General features: G+C 41.1%; 1 protein-coding gene across 1 annotated transcript; it reads right to left on the bottom strand.

The window, feature by feature from the left end:
- LOC133866460 (golgin candidate 2) lies at window positions 1-20,040 on the bottom strand. The gene is made up of 10 exons (XM_062302995.1): window positions 19,743-20,040; window positions 18,252-19,361; window positions 7,824-7,934; window positions 7,568-7,627; window positions 6,166-6,223; window positions 5,035-5,087; window positions 4,459-4,551; window positions 3,640-3,765; window positions 470-517; window positions 1-378 (listed from the first exon to the last, which is right to left on the bottom strand). The coding sequence occupies exons 1-10, from the start codon at window positions 19,794-19,796 to the stop codon at window positions 31-33; spliced, it is 2,061 nt and encodes a 686-aa protein (XP_062158979.1). The 5' UTR covers window positions 19,797-20,040; the 3' UTR covers window positions 1-30.
- Between the last annotated feature and the right edge of the window lie 1,526 nt (window positions 20,041-21,566).

The following is a 21,566-nucleotide window of genomic DNA, read 5'->3' as shown; positions in this document are numbered from 1 at the left end:
AAAAAAAAAAAAGGCACCATTTATTACAAATCATACACCTGCAGTGTTATTGATGTTTTCCAAGGAAATGATAGCACCAGATTTAGCCCCATCTGATTCTTGAGAGTGGGACATTAAAATATAGATGACCCAGAAGTGAAGGCATACAAGGTAAACCAGAGACCACACCTTCGCTCTGGAATTCCTCCTCAGAAATACCTCACCAGCCAAGAAAATAGAGTCCAACTGCTGGAGCAATGATCCCAAGTGCTTCCTGCCTGAACGAATCCTATCATGAAGCAGAGGTCCCAAGTTTGATTCTGAGAGCATCCACGTTCCTGATTCCACGTCCCTCGATGAAGTAACAGACTTGTTTTCATCTAGTAACCTTGAAACCGCCTACAGAGTGCATCGAAGTATAAAGTGCAAATCATTATTATATGTTTATGTAGAAATTGTCTGTAGATGATACTCTAGGGTGACAATGTACCTCAATTCTGAAGAGAAGAGTCGCCTTCTCTGAGGAGAGAGCCTCGACCTGGTTGAACAATAAGAATTTTAAAATTTGATGATCTTACCACAAACCACTGGCATTTCATATCATTCTATTATAATCGACTTAATCATCTAAAATAAATACATTTTAGCTACTCATAGAAAGAAAATCGAACATTAGGTCCTAAGATAATTTGTGTTATCGATACAAAGGAGTCTTTTGCCAACAATAGAATCAGATCATAATAAAGTTCTGAAGTAGCTGATAGACGTATTGCAGAGAAGCATAACGGGTAGGACACATTATGCAAGATAGTCCTGATCAAATGAGCAATTAATCAGACCTGGGGCCTTAACAATAAGGAGAGAAGCCTATTCATGGCAAACCAGGAAGCAAGATCAGTTTCATTAAAAAAGAAAATGAAAATTTTTGGTCCTCGAAAATTGTTCTTGTTAGAAGAATGTATTAGGGTTTGGGGGTATTTTAGTCATTGTCATATTTCCCAAAGCCTATATAATAATGTGTAAGTTGCACAAGCCTCCTCTCTCTCTAATATTTTTCATGCAAATCACTCAACATAGTATCAGATCATAGGGTTTTTTTTTTTTTTTTTTTTTTTTTCTTCTTGTTTTGTCTCTCACCCACTCGTCTTGCTGCTGATCGAAGAAAACTGAATTACAGGGCTTCATGCCCATAGTAGGAGACTGAAGGCGCCGAGCTCACAGTCATAAGTGGGGTGATCTCGTCGTCATTGCCATGGTTGGCTTCGTCTTTGTTGGTGGGTTTGGTGTGGCCAGCGGAACTACACTCATGGCTCTGGGTTTTAAGTTGGCTCTGTCGATGTTGTTGGTGATTGATTGGTGTAGTCGGTTGGTCAGTGCTATATTTGGTGGCTTGTATTGTCTGCGGTGGCCGGAGACAAGTGTTGTGGTGGTTTGGTTTCTTCTCTGCGTGGGTCTCGGTGGAAATTGTGTGGTTGTCATCTGCGCTGGTTTTGTTCGTTGTCGTTAGAGTGGTTGCTGCCACTCGCTGGCAAGGTCTGGGTGTCACCGGCAACTTTCCGATGGCTTTCAGAGAAGAAGCAACCTGTTTGGATACAGGTGCTCCCTGTCGCTTTTTGGGATAAGGCCAATCTCAAACCAGGATAAGGCTATCCGCATTTTGGTTTGGGCCGGGTCCAATCAGATTCGGTTCATTTACCGCCCAGTTCAGCACGATTCAACACGGTTCAGGTTATTTTGAATCCAGTTCACTCTGGTTCAGGTCAGTTTTTGTCTATTTCTTTCGGTACTGACATGGTTTGAGTTGTTTTCAGTTGCCACAAGTATATTTCAGCCGGTCTTTGTTCATTTTATGCACTTTCTTGGTTGTTTTGCCTCGGTTTGTGGCTGTTTTACGTGAGTATTGGCCTATTTCTACATTGTCTTTGGCAGACTGTTGTAGTTATTTGGCATTGTTCAGCACTGCCGACACATTATGACCACTAGCTCAGATTTAATCACTTCTGCTTCCATGGGCACTGCTCCTATGACATGTGAAACTAAATGGGAAAAAACTAGGTTTATTGGTGGCTATATGTGGAGTTATTCCTGAGAGGGAAAGGTCTGTATTCTCATTTGCAATCAGGGAAACCTCCGGACTCTAGCTCCAAGAGCCTTTGGGACCAGGAAGACAATCAAAGTATATCTCTTATGTTGAAAAGTATTGAGCCTCACACTGGATCCTCATGTCTCTATCTTCCTACTGCCAAAGATATTTGGGATCATCTCCAACATAACGTTATTACTGGAGATGATTCAAGAGGCATTGGCTGATTAAAACAATTTATATAGGAGCTGTTTCATACAAAGGATTTGCACAAACTTCAATATTTTCTAGGTATTGAAGTTGCTAGATCTCGAACGGGTATCAACTTATCTCAGAGAAAGTATGTACTTGAGTTATTAGAAGAGACCGCTCTTTTGGGTTCTCACTTCTGATGGATCCAAATAAGAAAAACTTAAGGGTGAAGGTAAATTATTTGAAGATTCTGGCTGGTACCGTCGTCTAGTTGGGAAGTTGAACTATCTTACTATCACCAAGCCAGGTATTTCATATGCAGTTAGCGTTGTTAATCAGTTCTTGGAAGTTCCTCGGGTTTTACATTGGGAAGTTGTTACTCGGATTATTCGGTATTTGAAGAGACACCTGGTCTAGGAATACTGTATAGACCAAATGGACATCTTAGGGTAGAAGGTTTTACTAATGCAGATTGAGCAAGTTCTCCTTCAGATAGACGGTCTACTACAGGATATTGCACATTCTTCAGGAGTAATCTTGTAACTTGGAAGAGTAAGACACAGACATTGCTGAAGCAGAATACAGGGCAATGGCTCATACTACTAGTGAGTTGACATGGTTACAAAATTTTCTTTAGGAGATTGGGTTCTCAGCTCCTACTCCTATCCCGTAATCTGTGATAACCAGGTTGCTTTACATATTGCATCTAATCCAGCTTTTCATGAAACGACTAAACATATTGAGGTCGATCGTCATCGTTCGAGACAAAATACTTGATGGAGATATATCTACAACATTCATGAAGTTTGGATTACAAAATCGTAACCGGTTAAGAGTTTATTTGTTCCAAGCTGGGTTTACATGATATATATGCTCCAGCTTGAGGGGGAGTGTTAGAAGAATGTATTAGGGTTTGGGGGTATTTTAGTCATTGTCATATTTCTCAAAGCCTATATGATTATGTGTGAGGTAGGCTATGTTAGTTGCACAAGCCTCCTCTTTCTCTCTAACATTTTCCATGCAAATCTCCCAACAGTTATCATATTAAAATTTGGGGAAGATAACATTAGAGCATATTTTTCTTGGAAAGTACTCAGGGGTCAATGACCTAGTAGTAGTTGTAAATTCGATATGGCTAATTAACTTTCATGGCTCCCATCCCTCCAAAGCTCAAAAGGCATATCAGCTGCACATATTTAAGATATGCTCACTCTACTATTGCCTTCATGCATCTATAAGCACCTTACAAGCTTTAATTGTATGTTTTCATCACTTCTATGTAAGGCCTTATCAAGCTAAACCAGATGTATCAAATGGTCTCATTCATCAAAGAAATAACAATACTAGGAAACCCTTTGAATTATCAAAGATGCTTTAACACAAACCTGGGCTTGTTTCTGGATTAAATGGTCAGTCATCTGACCAAGCCTTCGCTTGAGCTCAATTTCTACTTCAGTTGGATCCTCCATCTCTTTCCTTGTCATTTCAATGTTTTCTTCCAGCTTCTTTGCCTGCAATGTAGATGATGCTGTAAGCATAATATATTGATTGGAAAAAGAGTACATATAGCAAAAAGAAGTATCAACACATCAGTCAAACTCAAGATAAATCAGGTCAATAGGATATGTTAGAATAAGGAACTTAGAATGCAACTTTTGAAAACCATCAGAAAACCACAGAAATAACAATTCTTTATCTAAATTGATATGCCCTGTTAGTGAAATCCAAAGCTTATAAGATCCATAAAACTCCAAACTCTCTAGCTTCTGTCCAAACCCATTAGCAAAAGTGTATGCCAACCAAAATGGCCCTTCTGACATCCATTACAATAGATGACGTAGAGACTCCATCTCCATCATAAGAAAAACAAAGTGGATGTCGTAGCACACTTGGAGGTGTTGCATCAAGCCAATCTCAGCATATTGGGACCATAAGCCTAGGACATGACTTGTACCACAACCTTTCCTCTTTCTAGACTTACCCCTAAAACGTACACTTTGTCACTTAACAAAGACAGGAGTTTTTTACTTATCAAAAAAAAAAAAAAACAAAGACAGGAGTTCAATAAATTAATTATCTGGATTTCATTTCCAAAAGAAAGGTGGAGTGGATATCTCAAGGACATTGCCCTGATAAAATGATCAAACCTAAACCTAAACCTAAACCTACTTGATAGAAATATATCAAAAACTTGAAAACCTTACCTTATCTTGCAATTGTACGACTTTATCAGATATAATAGAGTACTCTGCCTCAAGTATCTCTCGTTCAAGTTCAATTCCTTTTGAAGCAGCTAACTGCAACATTTTCAGTAATGCAAAGATTATCACAAAAGGTCAAGAAATTCCTGTTTTGATAAGTAAGAAAAGTTTTATTAAAAAGCGTAAGGCGCTCCTAAATACACAGGAACAACCCAACCAACCCACAAAACAGAACCCAAAAAACCCACATGGACCAAAGCACTCATAACACCCAAAACCCACATGAAACCTAAATCCCAAAAAACAGTTGAAGCCCCATCAAACACCCAAACCAGCCCCAAAGACGCCCCAACCCAACAAATCCCCCAAAACCCACAAGAAAACCCGAACAACCCTCCAAAAAACCCACAGGCCCAAAACACTCCAAGAAATTCCTGTTGTGGCACGAGTAATCATGAAAGCTAGAAAGAGTGCATAGCTCCTCCAATTGTGAAACCCCCACCACCCCCGCCCCCCTCTTTTCTCTTTCTCTAACCTCTATTTATGCACCAATATCATCACATACAGAATATAACTCACTTGTTTTAGAGACGTTCCAGTCTGGTAAGAATCTGAGATCCTTCTCCTGAGCTCTACAAGGAGAAAAGGGAGTTTTAAGGACCAAGCTATCAAAAAGCCAAGATAATTTGATCATAATATTGGCAATGTTAGACATTGATTTAATAATATACAGTCAATGAACTACATACATGCATACATAATATATTATTTACTTCAAATTTGATTGCTATATACATGAAGTCCTACCTAATGCTGTCCAAAGAAGATTTGAAAAGAGTTTTTAGCAAGAAAAGTACTGCAGCAAAAAAAGTACTGCACATTAGCGCAACGGCTTTTTAAAGCTCAATCCCTTGCTTGTTTGTTAGTGCATAACATGAATATTTGGTGTTTTGAGTACTGAAGACAGTTTACTAGTTTCTTCTCACTATGCACTACTATTTTTCAAGGGTTCCAGCTCATCCCTAGAACAGCCCCTTATACTACTGTTTTCTTAGCTCTTAGCATCTCAGAACCATAACCCTTTCTTACAACCATTGAAAGCCAATAATCCTTAGTTTTACCCAAGCCTTAGACACCAAATAACCTATCAAAACAAACCTTAAAACCCTTAATATTAGTCCCAGCCCAGAACATAGTGGAATCTTCAACTTTAGCCCCTTGTTGCTCCTAAACCATGCCTATTCACACCATGATTTAATCCATAAACTCTGAAGCGTTTCTTACGCTGCCATGGCAAACTCCAAAATACAGGTTCCCCTAGCCATAGCCTACTACATAAGGCAGTGTACGCAGGTTTCAAATCTGTCATATGTCAATTAATCGCACAAAACCTAACAACATAAGTTGCCCTAAATCCATACTTCTAATAAAATTTCGACATCCTAATTAAATTTCGACATCCTTATTCTTTTCATTTATTATTATCTGTAGAAACCAAGTACGCATAAAACTACATTCTTGCATTTGAGATTTTTGCCCTTGTCAAACCTTTAAATCCTCTTTCATTGAGAAGTAATTAGGTATTATAGATATCATATTCAGTTCCTTTGGCAAAGTAGTTGTGTCAGCTGCAGTTGAAAACAGAAAGGCAGAATCAAAGGGGAAAAAAAGTTCATTCAGTTTTTTTGCTTTGTTATCTAGGAGGTATACCTTCATGGGTTGCTTCTTTCAGGTCAATTTGTTGTCGGAGTTCTGCTACCCGATTAACCTGGTCCAAACATATGCAAAATAAAAGGCATAAGCATAAATGTTTCTATATATTATTTATTTATTGATTCACTCATTCATTTCTGATTTGACATTTGAAACTCAGACCTATGCTATCCCTACCCCATTACCACCTGAGCCAATGGCCATAAACATTACATGTATTAGTGGAGTAACAAAATTCCATAATGTCATTACAGGGAGAGACTAACATGAAATAGATTTGTTTTACAATATGAATGCCCAGTAAGTTTTTGTAGCAAGTAAAATAAGCTAAAGAAAACAAGGTTAGATAAGCACAGATAGAAGTGATCCTTTAATGACAAATCATGAACCTCTATCAGCTTCAAATGGACTCAGATTGGAGTCGTGTGATTGTCAGTCTCTGTGTTAATCGTGTCTCATAGGTGGAATATAGAATACATGGATTCAGGATTCCAAATATCGACCAATTTAAAAGCTATAAATTGGAAAAGGAAAGTTGATTCATGTTTCCTTATCCAACTGCATGTGATTCCAGAAAAGGAAATTACTTATTAGCTCCTGGGCTCAAAACATCCAACTAATTTAACTTGTGTAAAGTAAGAAGATGAATTTGCTGGTTTAGGGTTTCTTTTGTTGATGTCTTGGTGTTTAAAATTTAGACTAGCCTAGCAATGTCATGCAGGAACTCGACTGTATGCTTTTTGACTTTTGGGGCTTGCACATTGATTTTAAAATATAACGAATTTTTGGGGCACTTCCATAGCAGTACCCACATGCTCCAAATTCAAATTGAATAAATAGACTTATTTGCATTGAAAGGGACAATGGGTGCAAGACCATCAAACTACAGTGTACTTTGATATATTTGCAGACTCTCCTGCAAATTCAGTTTTTTTTTTTTTTAATCATGGTCAAATATTTCTTTATAAACAGAAATATTTATAGACATGTTTCTTTACATCTAAACTAGGGTTGTATGGCAACTATAGACATTCCATAGCAATGGCAAATCAGAGAGCTGATATGGGACCTAAAACTTACAATATTAAGATAAACATTTGTATAAAATCTCTGAAACATCACTAACTGCAGAGGTAATATATGAGACCACACAATCAAAGCACTCCAAATCCAAAGAGCACAGTTAGAATTGATGCCAAAGCACATATGAAATATAGAAAACAACCAAAATGTAGGATAAGCATAAAATCAGAAGTCACAAAATTTTCTAGTTGTATCCACTATCATTACACAAATCAAGAATTCAAACCAAGTGAACTACTTTTTTTAAGTCAGAAACTTGATTAAGAACTCACAGATTGGACTGACACAATCATTTGGATCAAGAATCTCATCATACCTGTGCTTCAATATTCCACTGCATGGTAGCAAGGGATCTTGCAAGATCAGCATTGGCAGTCTGCAAGAATTTTTTACCTTTAGTAACAACAGTATAACCTGGTTAACTGCATTGTATAAGCTTTAGTAAAGCAGAAATATTTATTGCCATAAGTAGCAGCATACCCCCAAAATGGAGAGAGAGAGAGAGAGAAGGGGGGGGGGGGGGGGAAGGATGGAAGCGGTCTAAAAGCAGACACTGAAGCATGTTAAATTACCTCTAATTTAGCCAATCGTGCAAAGGCTTCCCTTCTAGTATTATTATGCTTCAGTTTCTCGAAGTCAACAGCTTCTAGTGTTTCCATCATGGTTGTCTGCAGCTCTGAAGCCTGAAACAAGAAAGAAGATAAGACTAAGTATACGACCGCTACAAGAGTTTCAAGGACAATTTGACAACAGGTGGCCTATTTCACAATCATACACATCAGAGAAAGAGACTACAAGCATCAAAAGATAAGATGTGTTTTCATTTGAAAGTTGCAGTTTGCGTGCAATATGCTCTTCATATGTCAAGCACAACTTAATGTATGTTTGGAAAGTGTTTTGAAAATGGTTTTTGTGTTTTGATTTGACGAGTTCTTGATGTGATAGATAGTTGAGAAGTGTTTCGATGGAACATTTGAGAAGTGTTGTTTGTAGGGTTCACAAAAGAAAATTGTTTGGTAAAATAACAAGTTAGCATCTCTGTCTATCTAATTTAATTAATTAATTAATTATTAATATTTATTTATTTATTTATTATTATTATTATTATTTTAATAAATAACAAGTCAGCCTCCACACTTGAAAAAAATAAGCATGTGCTTTCTCAAAATATTTTTAGAAAAAATTTCTAAGTGTTTTGTGTTTTTTTTTTTTTTCAAAAAAAAGAGTTGTGTTTTGTTTTTTGAAAAGTGTGTTATTTGTTAACTTGTTATCAAAAAAGTGAGTTTTTGTGATTAAAAAGAGAAAAGACTTTCCAAACACATTACCAAACAAGCCCTTGTACCATTTGTATAACTAGAAGTAAGAAATTGCAGTGCTGCAGTGGTCTATTTACTTTGTTGTTTATACCTTGTGATTCTTTTGTCAAACTATCTGAGCCAACTGGACCTGGCCTCGCCCTAGCATTAGATTTGAGCTTGAATTGGACGGGTTCAAAAATTAAGTTGGCTATAGATGTATGTTCCAATTCTTGTGTTTGAGCTTTGGATAACCTCCGACCTGACAACCCACCTGAGTTGCTGCCCTATGGATGAGATCAGTTATAAAGGCTATTCTTAAAGACCATGGAGGAACAAAAGCTCAGTTGTCTTGCAAATAATCCTCCCCCTTCCTATGTCCTTCCCTGACATGGATTCAACCCTAGATCACACCAAGTCTCTCCAATGGGAGGTGACATAGTGAATAATAGCAAGGATCAATGCTTTAATCAATCTGTAGAACATTTTTTATTAATAGTTTCTGTATAAATAATAAAGGCAATAATGCCTCCCATAATACCTGTTGTGAGGAAGACACTCTTAAAGTGGAGCTTTTAGAGCTTTTATGAGGGACTAGGGGTAACAAAATAATAATTTGAATAATATTTGTGGAACAGAATCACGCTAATGCTAAAATATTGGATGATAACAGATCACTTAGCAACTTCTTGTCTGTCATGCAGTTCCATTGAGCTCCAGGAATAATGATTCAGGATCCAATTTGCGCTCTTAAATAGAGAGACAAAAGTACTTTATGGTATGTGAATTCACACAATTTCTTTTTATTTCCTTCAGCAATTTGTATTTATTCCCTTTATCTCTCTAGTTTCTATTTGAGAAGACAATCTCATCTCGTCTTCTCCAACTGAATACTTTTCTCCTCTCAACAAAAATTTGCAAATTATTCCCCTCTCCACATAACTCTCCCACTTCGTTTGGGATTTAGTTCACAAAGGTCAGTCCCTTATGTTGGTGCGCGGGGAGGGGTGGAACAATTAAGGTAGCAGAGTAATTTTACTAAACACAACTAATATCTGGACTGTACGGGGTAACCTCAATCCTGAATCCAACTTAGGTCTCTACTAATTACCCACTAACTTGACCCTGCTCCAAATGAAAGTGTCAGGTAGTCTGTTTGGGAACAGAGTTGAATTCTGATTCTTCTCTACTTTTCTCTACTTTTTTAAAAAACAAATCATATTTTGTTCAACTTTTTCAAATTTTATCTCACAAAGTCAAACCTTGAAATTCGCGCAGTGAATTAGAATTGAATTCTGAATTTTTGATTTCAAAAAATCCAACACGCAAATGGACCATCGGATTCCTAAGGTTAGATTCAGTACAGAAAAATACAGTTTAACTTAGCCCATCCACTTAATTTGATTCTGTGTTTCTATCTTTTCTTTTTAAGTTAAAAAATATCAAGAAGATACAACATTTGTAGAAGACATAGGGAAGTAATTTTGATGGGGGACAAAATAGTCACAAAAATCACAGCAAAATTAGGGCAAGGTAAGGAAAAAAGAAGCTAAGAGAGGAGAAAGAAAGAAGAGAAAGAAGAAGCAAGAATGAGAGAGGGGAAAAGAGGAAAAGGGGAGAGAGAGAGAGAGAGAGAGAGAGAGAGAGAAGAAGCTGGGGAAGGGGGGAGAGAGAGGGAGAAGAATCAATTCTTCATTGTTTTATTCAAGCAAGTCTCCCTCCATTAGAGTACAAAAGACACTTAAATAGACTAGCAACTAGACCCTAGGGCAACGCCCATTTATTGACTTACTTAACATAATCTAGAATAACGCCCATTTTTGGGCTTCTTGTGGTTCTGGGTGCTGTGGGTGCTGCATATGGGTTTTATGGTTGGTTCTTATGGGTTTGTTTGGATTTTTCTTTTTATGGGTTAGCTTTGGCTGTTCCTGTGTATACTCCCAGTGTACTTGTGGGCGCCTTACGCTTAGGTATAAAGTTTTCTTACTTATAAAAAAAAAATGCTAAGACAGTCACCTATTTATCGAATTACCAAAAACATTACCAGTGACTTTTACAAATTAAATAAAACATAATAAAAATCCTAATAACACCATAAATCAATATTTTGCATTTTTTGCCTTTTGTATCATTTTTCTCTGGTTGGAGAAAACTGAACCTTGAGATTTGAAATGCAAAAAGATTGAAAACATTTGCTCAAAAAATTTGTGGGTCCAAGCCCAACCTCTAAAAAAGGGTCCAACTAGTAACGGCAATAGTGTCCAAAACACATTTTTATTTTTATTTTACGTTGGCCTGCTGACCAAAGCTTCAAACACACGTTTATTCGTGCACAACAACAATGGGAGTGAGAATTGGGCGTGGATACAGTGTGGCCAAGTGGGTTCAAACTCTCAGTTACCGATAGAGACTGCGGTGGCTGAAGGGATTGTGATGGCACAGGGACAACACACTGGTGATTGACATGGCAGGACTACGCAACGGTCTCTCTCTTTCATGCACTCTCTTTCATGCACCGCGGGTCGGCTATCACAGTGTTGTCTAGGTGGTAGGCTGACAATGAGGACAGCCAACAGGGGCACTGTGGTCGCAAGATTGTGGCTTGGGGCAGTTGTTCTGGGCAGAGCGTTTGTGGTGGCCAACGAAGGGTGTACTGTCGTGCGTCGAAAGGCACGGTGGTTGGGTTTGGGAGTGGGTGGCTACGTGCAGTGGTGGGTTTGGGTGTGGGGTTGCGGCGAATGTTGGGTGATGGGTGTTTGGAAAACTGTCAGGTGTTATGCTCTCAATTGTTTGGTCTGATGGGTGATGTGGTTGTGTGGGATTTTTTTTTGAACAGTGGTTGTTTTTGGTGGTTAGAAGTTGAGCTTTTATAGGTTGCTTCGGGTGGCAGGGAGAAGGCCTGAGATGGTGGATAGCGGTTGTATTTGAGTGGTGGTTGTCATGGCACTAGATCCGTTGGTGTAGGACGAATGTGGATCACACGATTGTTATGGGAAGCAATTGGGTTTTGCTCTAATACCAGTTTGATGGGGGACAAAATAGTCACAAAAATCACAAAGCCAAATTAGGGCAAAGAAAGGAGAAAGAAGCTAAGAGAGGAGAGAGAAAGAAGAGAAAGAAAAAGCTAGAAAGGGAGAAGCCGGGAAAAGAGCAAAGGGAGAGAAGAGAGAAAGAGAGAAGAAGCTGGGGAGGGGGGAGAGAAAGAGAAGGAGAAGAATCAATTCTCCATTTTTTTTTATTATTTTGTTTTAATTTCAATCAGTGCCCCTCCATTGGAGTACAAAAGACACTTAAATAGACTAATGATTAAACCTTAGTACAACAGCCATTTATTGACTTCCCTAACATGACGCAGCAGAGGGTTAGGGACGATTAAAAAAACAGGAGAAAGAACAACCAACGTCTCGTTGGGCAAAGGAGGAATCACACCTCACGGAGAAAAAACCATGGCTTTATTCATCAAAAGGTAATGATCCCTGTCCATTACAATAGGAAGATTAAATAGAGTTCGACCGAGTCCCAAAACCTACCCCTAGTGGACTACGTGCTGCCCACATTATTACATTTTTACTAGCCATTTTAGGGTAGAACCCTTATTGGAAATAAAATAATACTCAACGGCTACTTGCCAAACTAAATAACAGCCTAACGGATACTTGCCAAATGAGCAAGATACTTTTCATTTGGGAAGATCTCTTATTGAGCAAGGAAAATAATTGCTAAAAATGGACTTGTAGCCCTAGGCGCCGTCAATTTCCCCCCACCGGACAGGCATTCGACTCCGGCGGATGGCGGGCTTGATAAATTTCATAGAGGTCGGGATTCAACCTTTGGACCTCCTCGGTCTGTAACCAACAACCGTTGGAGGGTGGGCGGTTTTTCCACTTGACTAAGAACTTCTAGTAGCCACCACGGTGGGTGGAAACAATTTGGTCGTCCAAGATGTCTTCGATTTTCTCCCGAGGTTTGGCAGTAGATGGGAGAGAGATTGACGGAGTAGAGGAAGTATCTGGAGGGCCATGACAAGGCGTGAGGTCGGCCACATTGAAGATGGGGCTGAAGGTTAAGTGGGAAGGAAGGTCAACGCGGTAAGCATTATTTCCCAGTTTTGAAGAACTTGGAATGGCCCAGCACGGCGGGAATGAAGCTTATGGAGGGAGCCTTTGGTGAAGCGTTCCGGTCGGAGGTGGATCACCACCAAATCCCCTGGTTGAAATTCTACGACTCGCCTGTGAGCGTCCACCCGAGTTTTGTAACGATCATTGCTCACAGCGATCTTTTTCCGAACCTCCTCGTGGATGTCATGAATATGTCGAAGAAAGTCGACAGCACCCTCACTAACCCGGGGAGGCAGGGGCAACGGCACCAGGTCGATTGGAGTGCGGGGTTGAAGTCCAGAAACAATTTCGAACGGAGAGCGCCTAGTGCTGCGGTTGACTGAGTTGTTGTATGCAAACTCAGCTTGGGGAAGGAGGAGATCCCATGAGGTAACATGGTCAGTAACAAGGCATCGTAAGAGGTTGCCCAAACTGCGATTGACCGCCTCCGTTTGGCCGTCCGTCTGCGGATGGTAGGCGCTGGAAAATTGCAACTTTGTTCCCAACTTGGCCCATAATGTCTTCCAAAAATAACTGACAAACTTGACATCCCTGTCGGAGACAATGGTGGAGGGTAACCCATGTAAGCAAACCACCTCAGTGAAAAATAGAGTAGCAATACGGGATGCATCAAAGGTGCGGGAGCAGGCCAGAAAATGGCCCATTTTAGAGAACCGGTCCACCACCACAAAAATGGAGTCATGGCCGCGAAGTGTACGGGGAAGGCCAAGAACAAAATCCATACTCAGGTCTGTCCAAGGAGTTGTGGGATAGGCAGGGGCGTGTACAGTTCCGAGTTCTGACGTTGCCCCTTAGCTAGTTGGCATACACGGCAACGCTGGGTTACTGTGGTAACATCACGGCGCAAACCAGGCCAAAAGAAACAATCTTCAATGAGGCTAATGGTTTTGTCACGACCGAAGTGACCAGCTAGCCCTCCTTCATGCAATTTTTGAATCACAAACTCACGGGTGAAGGTCTTGGGGAGGCACAATCGGTTTTTGAAGAAGAGGTACCCATCTTGGACAATATAGTGGGGGTGAGTGGACGAAGCCCCGTTCAGGACTTCCGCATGAATGAGACCGATGTCAGGGTCTCCCGAGTAGCAGCGTTTAAGTTCTTCAAACCCTGTGACAGTCACCGCGAGCAAGGTGAGAACATGAGCCCGACGACTAAGTGCATCCGCAACGCGATTCTCGCTACCCGCCTTATGCTTCAACACAAATGTAAATTGCTGCAAATAATCCACCCAGCGAGCATGCCGGGCATTAAGCTTCTTCTGAAACTGAATATGGCGTAGAGAGTTGTGATCAGTGTAGAGTACGAATTCCCGGTGGATAAGGTAGTGTCGCCAATATTTGAGTGATTGGATGATTGCATATAACTCTAAGTCATAGGCGGGGTACCGTTGCCGTGTCTCGTTAAGTTTCTCGCTGAAATAGGCTATTGGGTGGTGTTGTTGGCTGAGGACACCCCCAACACCCACATGTGACGCATCACAGGTGACTTCAAAAGGTTGCAAAAATTCTACAAGCTTTAGGACAGGGGTTTCCGTGAGCTTGTTCTTGATGGTGTCAAAAGCCCGCTGGGCGGTAGGGGTCCATGTGAACGGTCCTGCCTTGGTACATTCGGTTAGGGGAGCCATGATCGCACTGAAGTTCTTGATAAACTTGCGATAAAAAGATGCCAACCGGTGGAAGCTCCGAACATCATGTACAGTGGTTGGAGTAGGCCACTCAGTGATAGCTTGAATTTTGGATGAATCTACTGAGATTCCCTGCGCAGAGATAACAAAGCCCAGAAACAAAACAGATGTTTGAGCAGATGTACACTTCTTAAGATGGATGAGGAGGCTCTCAATCCTTAGGACCTCCAGGACTTGGCGAATATGCTGCAGGTGCTCTAAGTAGTCTCGGCTAAAGATGAGAATGTCGTCGAAATAAACGACAACAAATTTGTCAATGAATGGCCGTAGGACTTGTGTCATGACGCGTATGAATGTGCTTGGGGCATTAGTGAGCCCGAAGGGCATGACAAACCACTCAAATAACCCTGCCCGGGTTTTGAAAGCGGTCTTCCATTCATCGCCGGTGCGAATGCGAATCTAATGGTAGCCACTCCGGAGATCGATTTTTGAAAACACCTGTGAGCCATACAAGACATCCAGCATATCATCTAAACAGGGAATAGGGAAGCGGTACTTTACCATTATTTCGTTGATGGCACGGCTGTCAACACACATCCGCCAACTACCATCCTTCTTGGGGGTGAGAAAGGCCGGGACAGCACATGGGCTTAGGCTTTCTCGGATGAAGCCTTTGTCCAATAAATCCTGGATTGTCGATGCATCTCACGGTGTTCTTCCGGGGCTCATCCTGTAGGCAGGGAGGTTGGGTAGGGAGGCTCCCGGGACCAAATCAATAGCATGTTGGATGTCCCGCATCGATGGGAGGGACTGTGGGAGTTCATCAGGAGTCAAGTCCGCAAATTCTGTTAGGAGGTTTTGCACTTCTTCCGGCCACGACAATGCCACTTCATCTACGACAGACTTGGCTACCACAGCAAGGATAACCTGGTGGTCTCGGCAAGCCATGGAGAACTGCCGCAAGGACAATACTCTAGCTTCTTCAGAGGGGGCATTAAAATCCTGGACTCTCATGGGCTTAAGGACTTTTTTTTTGTCCTTATGCAAAAAAGTATACATGTTTGCAAACCCATCATATAGTACCCGTCGATCATATAACCAAGATCGACCAAGCAGCACATGGCACGCTTGCATGGGGATGACGTCACACCACAACATATCCTCATATGAGTTGCCCAGGGAAAAAGTAAGAGAAGAGCGATGCCTTACCGGTATGGAGGTATCATCCACCCAACTAAGCTTGTAGGGCTGCGGGTGCTTCTCCAACAGCAACTCCAGCTTGCGCATGATGTCCTTGGAAATTATGTTCATACCGCTTCCGTTATCAATGATGAGGTTCAATGCTCGTCCGTTATGCTCAACTCTAGTATGAAAGATGTTGTTTCGGAGCCAGTCGTCTGCCTCAAGCTCGGGCTTCTTCTGTCCAGTGAGTACTCTTCGGATGACACACAATGGTAGGGTGGAGCACTCCAAAACTTCCTCGGGTATTTCCACATTATGAGATCTTCTTGTATAGTAGGGGTTGGTTGGTATTCATCGGCCTCCACTTGAGGATCGGTTTCTCTGCAAATCATTGTGAATTTCTGCTCTCTTGTAGGACAAACTACTGTGTAGTGGCCTCGGCCATCACAGCGGTAGCATTCTTCTTTACCTCTTTCGGGCCGGTTGTGAATTGCAGCCTTGCCCTTTGGATCCTCACGTTCCACTGTGGTACAATTTGCCAGCTGGCCCCCCCTGACGGGAAGACGTTCTAGTACACTGGGAGCTGTTCGTGAAGCCGCAGTGGTGGAACTGCGAGATGGGGGATTGTTCCATCCTTGGAACGTGCGGCGGGTGGTGGAATTCCGCAGTTGCTGCTCCACTCGCAACGCCAACTGGTATGCCTCCTCAATACTGACAAGCCGCACCGTGAGGAGTTCCTTCTTAATGTCTTCCCGTAGGCTCGCCTTATAACGAGCAATAGTTTGGCGTGTCTCCAATATACGGCTACGGATGGACAGTTCGTGAAACTTGTTGGTGAATTCTTCAACGGATAAGTGACCCTGCCTTAGCAGTAACAGCTCCTCGAATAGGACCTCCTCATAGTCGACTGGTAGATATTTTTCCTGGAGTTTGAGTTTCATCTCGCTCCAATCAGCAATGGGTGGTTGACAAAGACGATGCAAGTGTCTACGCTTTGCCACCAAACCCGAGCTTGCCCCTTCAATTTCATTTTCACGAACCGAACCTGTCGTGCAGGCGCCAGTCCAAACCATTCAAAGTAGTCTTCTAAGGACGTTAACCAGTCCTGGAAGGCATAAGGATCAAGCTTACCATGAAAGTCTGGGACCTCAATCCGGACCCGTTTTGTTGCTTTGTCAACTTGGTTAGTATAGCCTTCAAAATATGGGTTCTCTTCTCCGCTATAGAAACGGGGTCCAGTGTTGTTGGGATAGCGGGGCGCATAGTCTAAGTCATGGTAAGCTGCGTTAAAACGCGGCCGCATGTCATCACCTCCAATCGGATCTTCTCCCTCGGCTTCTTCACCGTTCTTCTTCTCCCCCGAACCTCCTGGTCTTTCCACGTGGTGATTCCACATCGTGTCCACCTTCTTGCTCAGGTTACCTATCTGGTTGACCAGATTCAATAGCATCTCATCCCGCTACTGTTGGGTGAGTTGGGCAGCGTTATACGCTCTTCCGCTGCGGGTACTCATCAGGAAAGACAGGTTAAAGGTCGCGGTTAGGGAGGTGGTCTATATGTATGGTTTGGGGTGTCTGGTAAGGTATGACAGAAGAGTGTAGTGATGGTTGGATCTACGATTATCTGCAGAAAGATAACCAGGGCGCTCTGATACCAAAATTGACGCAGCAGAGGGTTAGGGACGATTAAAAAAACAAGAGAGCAACCAATGTCTCGTTGGGCAACGGAGGAATCACACCTCAAGGAGAAAAAACCATGGCTTTATTCATCAAAAGGTAATGATCCCCGTCCATTACAATAGGAAGATTAAATAGAGTTTGATCGAGTCCCAAAACCTACCCCTAGTGGACTTACGTGCTGCCCACATTATTACATTACATTATTACTAGCCATTTCAAGGTAGAACCCTTATTGGAAATAAAATAATACTCAACGGCTACTTGCCAAACTAAATAACAGCCTAACGGATACTTGCCAAATGAGCAAGATACTTGTCATTTGGGAAGATCTCTTATTGAAGATCTCTTATTGAGCAAGGAAAATAATTGCTAAAAATGGACTTGTAGCCCTAGGCGCCGTCATAACATAATCTAGAACAATGCCCATTTATTAAATTGCCTAAAATACTCTAGGACAATCACCTATTTATTGAATTACCAAAAACAATACCATTTACTCTTAAAAACTAAATAAAACATAAAAAAAAATTTTGATGAATAATAATAATTTTATTGAAGAAAAAGGAAAATCCTTGTACACGAAGAATATAAGAGAAACAAGAGCACCGATAAAACATAAAATTAAATCCTAACAGCCCCATAAATCAATATTTCGCGTTTCGCCTTTTGCATCAAATTTGCACTTCTGTTTATTCTAGATTTTATGATGGTCTTCTTTCTTTCTGCATATCTCTTGAATACATCCAGTGCATTGGGGTTATGTCCTTTCATTTAATAGAATCTTATTACTTATCCAGAAAAATATAAAAAATTTACAATGCTTTGCAGTCACATAAAAAAGGATACACTATGCAGGTTCTTTCTCTACAAGAAACGTTCTTTCTCTACAAGAAACAAACTGATAATAATAATAATAATAAAGAAAGAAAAAAAAGTGCATCATATTTTCATAATTACGCGCACATAACTTCAAAGACCCCAAAAGAAATCAAATAACATGGTTTCTTTTTCTTAACCAAACATGATGTCAATCAACCTCAATGCCAATCCAAAGCCAAAATTATAAGAAAGAAAAGGAATAACAAAAAGTGAAAGATGTTACCTCTTGTGCTTGTTGTTTAGCTCGTTCCTCAAATATTTTCTCCAAGCTCTGCTTCTCCCCCTCTAATCTGGCAACCCTGTTCTCCCGTTCTTTGATAGCCTCCACAGCTCTAGCTGCCACTTTCTCAGCCAGAATCTTCTCCATCCTCCTCTTCTTTTCCTCCCTCTCGCGTTCACTTTCAGAGTCAGAAGATGAACCTGAATCTGAATCCGAATCAGAGCTCCCGTGAGTTGTTGAGGAAGAACCTCTCTTTAAATCATCAGAGACAGAATTTCGGAAGGCTGCAAGGGTTTCGTGCTTCCCCCTGATATTACTTGTTAACCTGCCTTCAACATTATCCACCCTTGTCTTCACATCAGATACCCCATCAACCTTCCCCAAGACCGACAACATCTCCATAGGTTGACTCTTGCTCAACGACCATGAAGAATTCTCAAAAGGAATTTCCTTCGACTCAAAAATCCCACCATCTTCTTCATTTCCCTCACTCTTTGGTTTTCCTACAAGCTTCACACCTGCTTCATTTCTCTCACTTTCTCTCCCTTTCAAGTACCTACCATCCCTCTGCAAATCAACACTTGAAGACCTCCCCAACGAATCAGAAGAGCTAGAGTCTTCCCCATCACCCACCTTCCCATTTAACTTACTTCCCTCTCCCAACCTCTGCCCTGACTTCAAAACACTATTAGTATTCTTTTGATTCCTCTTTACCTCCGATACCAACAAATTTGACCCTGAACTCCCCTGTCTCTTACCATCCTTCTTCTTCAACCCACGAATCACAGTTCCCCCATTACTGCGATTCACCCCAGAATTTGTGCTCTGATTTGGCGTACTAAGGAGCTCGGTCCAGTCACTATCCGTAAGCGTAGACTTGGGTTTGGGAGAGGGTTTTGGAGAACTAGAAATCTCTTTGTCCCTAGTATTAGGTGTGGTAAAATTTGGATCTCTGAGCAATTTGCCTTGATAGTCATTGTTATCTAACGTTCTCTTCTTCAATTGATCCTTCAGAGGCACAACGTCTCCGGTTTTTGTTGGTGAATCAAAATTTAGTTCGTCGGCAGGAGTCGTTTCGTTCTTGCGAAGCGAATCAGCCGCTTGCTGATCGATCTGAACCGTCCATTACACAAATAATACTAATATGATTACTAAACATAAAAATTCGAAAAAATGAAAAGCATTAAAGGCAGATCAATATGTCATAATATATGAACACACATGTACATGAATAATATCATACAGCTATATCTGATCGCTGAGAATTGAGAAACTTATGAGCAAAAGACAAATTGAAGTCGTTGTTTTGGATCAGAAAAATGCAGAAATTAACTCAATTAAGCATTTGACCAAGAAAAAAAAAATGCGAGACCTCTATATCAAAATTTCTCTAATTTTCCTCCGTTCTCTCGGGAACCAAACATAGAGAAGGAAAAGAAGAAGAAGAAGAAGAAGCGTTTTTCTAACAAATAAAGAAGAAGGAAAGAGAAATGCCTGATGGAGAATACTTTCGGCTGCTTTGAGTTTGGATGAGATCCAATTCGCCATCACAGTTTCGCTTAAGCTGGACTGTGAAGTTTCTCAGAGAAAGAGAGAGATCAAAGAGTGAGCAGTGACTTGTAATGGAGATAGAGTGAGTCACGCACGGCGCATTTTAGCGGAGCGCCCCGTTCGCGGAGGATGTTAGGAGGAGGAGGCGGTGACGAGAGAGAACGGAGGTGAAAGAGGACGCCTAGTGAATGCTATAGTGACGAGCGGGTGTGTGGATTTGTCAAAATGAAAACACGTTTTGTGGCCGTGACGCACACTGGTTGATGAGTGGGCCCTTTACCTATGGCAAGTAAAGGGCATGAGAGAAAGACTCCTGGCACGTGTGCCAGAAGCCGAAAACAACTGGGCGACCAACCGTTTACACTGTGAGATCGTTATCATCATTCGATCGGCCACCTTTTTTTTTTTTATTAATTTCTTTTTTTTTAGTAATAGATCTGATTTCATTCAAAAACCTCGTGTTAAGTCCAGAGCAGTATCCCAGGTTGTTTTAAGAGTACGTTCCTGGTGCTGGTGGTTTCCAACAGACAACATCAGACGGTCCCAGCAGATTGTCGACTGGTGCCCCCACAACACATTCGTTCTCCATGGCTGCTCAGTAGCCTTCTATAAATTTGGTAGCTGAATTGATAACTTCGTTGGGGTGGATGAAGTCTCCACCGTGAATGAAAGAAATCTAAATCTAAAAGAAATAAAATGAGGAATAATAAAATAAAAAGCAGAATAATAAAATAAAAGAGACAAGAGAATTTACGTGGTTCGGTCTATGACCTACATCTACAAGATAAAGCCCAAAGGGCTACATTATGCTTTTTATTGAATCAATTGAATACAATGAGTGCTCTCTTATTTATAGAGACTATAATATAAATGAGCCTTCTATTTTAACAATGTGGGACAAGAGGATGAAGCTTTTATATAAGCCAATGGCCAAAGCTTCTCCTCACTTAGGCAATGTGGGACAACCAATATATTATCTCTAACATTCCCCCTCAAACTCAAGGTGGAAACTTGTGAAATCTTGAGTTTGCTTCTTGATGACGTCAGATTTGGAAGCATCGGCAGCTCTTGAACAGCAGCAACTTTTGGGCCGGAACGGGCCAACTATGACCTTACATGGAAGCCAACTAAGGGCTGAAATAGCATAGGTTTAAAACAATACCACAAATGCCAAATTACAAATAATAGGCCAACTATGGGCTAAATATGAAAGCCAACGATGGGCTGAAATGGGCCTGGGTTTGAAACAATACCACAGGACCCAAAAATATGTAGGGCCAACTATGGGCTGAAATGGACATGGGTGGAAACAATACCACATGTCAAATAATATGGGCCAACTCTGGGCCAGAGCCAACAATGGGCTGAAATAGGCCTCGGTTTGAAACAATATCGCAAAGGCCAAATACAAATAATGGGCCAACAAAGGGCCAACAGAGTGAAAGGAGAAGAAAGATGGGGCCAACTATGGGCCAAAAAGAAGTGAGCCAACTATGGGCTAAATAAGGCATGATAACACTTTTCAAATGCCAAAATAGAAGGGGCCAACTATGGGCCAAAGAAAGTTAAAGGAGAAGAAAGATGGGGCCAACTATGGGCCAAAAGAAAGTGAGCCAACTATGGCCTGAAAAAGGGCATGGGTTTTAAAGAGTACCTCAAATGCCAAAAGAAAAGAGAGATGGGGCCAACAATGGGCCAAAAGAGAATGAGCCAACTATGGGCAAGAATAATATGGGCAACTTGGCCTCTTTTAATTTTTTTTTTTTT

The sequence above is a fragment of the Alnus glutinosa genome, chromosome 4 (genome assembly GCF_958979055.1).
Source record: "Alnus glutinosa chromosome 4, dhAlnGlut1.1, whole genome shotgun sequence".
Classification (NCBI taxonomy): Eukaryota; Viridiplantae; Streptophyta; class Magnoliopsida; order Fagales; family Betulaceae; genus Alnus; species Alnus glutinosa.
This window is presented reverse-complemented; position numbering and strand designations above follow the sequence as displayed.

Excerpts from the sequence above, each read along its gene's own strand:
- LOC133866460 (XM_062302995.1), bottom strand. The coding sequence starts at position 19,796 with ATGGCGAATTGGATCTCATCCAAACTCAAAGCAGCCGAAAGTATTCTC. Across the intron at positions 7,935-18,251 it reads CTAAACAACAAGCACAAGAG|GCTTCAGAGCTGCAGACAAC; the intron begins GTAACATCTTTC and ends TTCTTGTTTCAG. Across the intron at positions 7,628-7,823 it reads CACGATTGGCTAAATTAGAG|ACTGCCAATGCTGATCTTGC; the intron begins GTAATTTAACAT and ends AAATTCTTGCAG.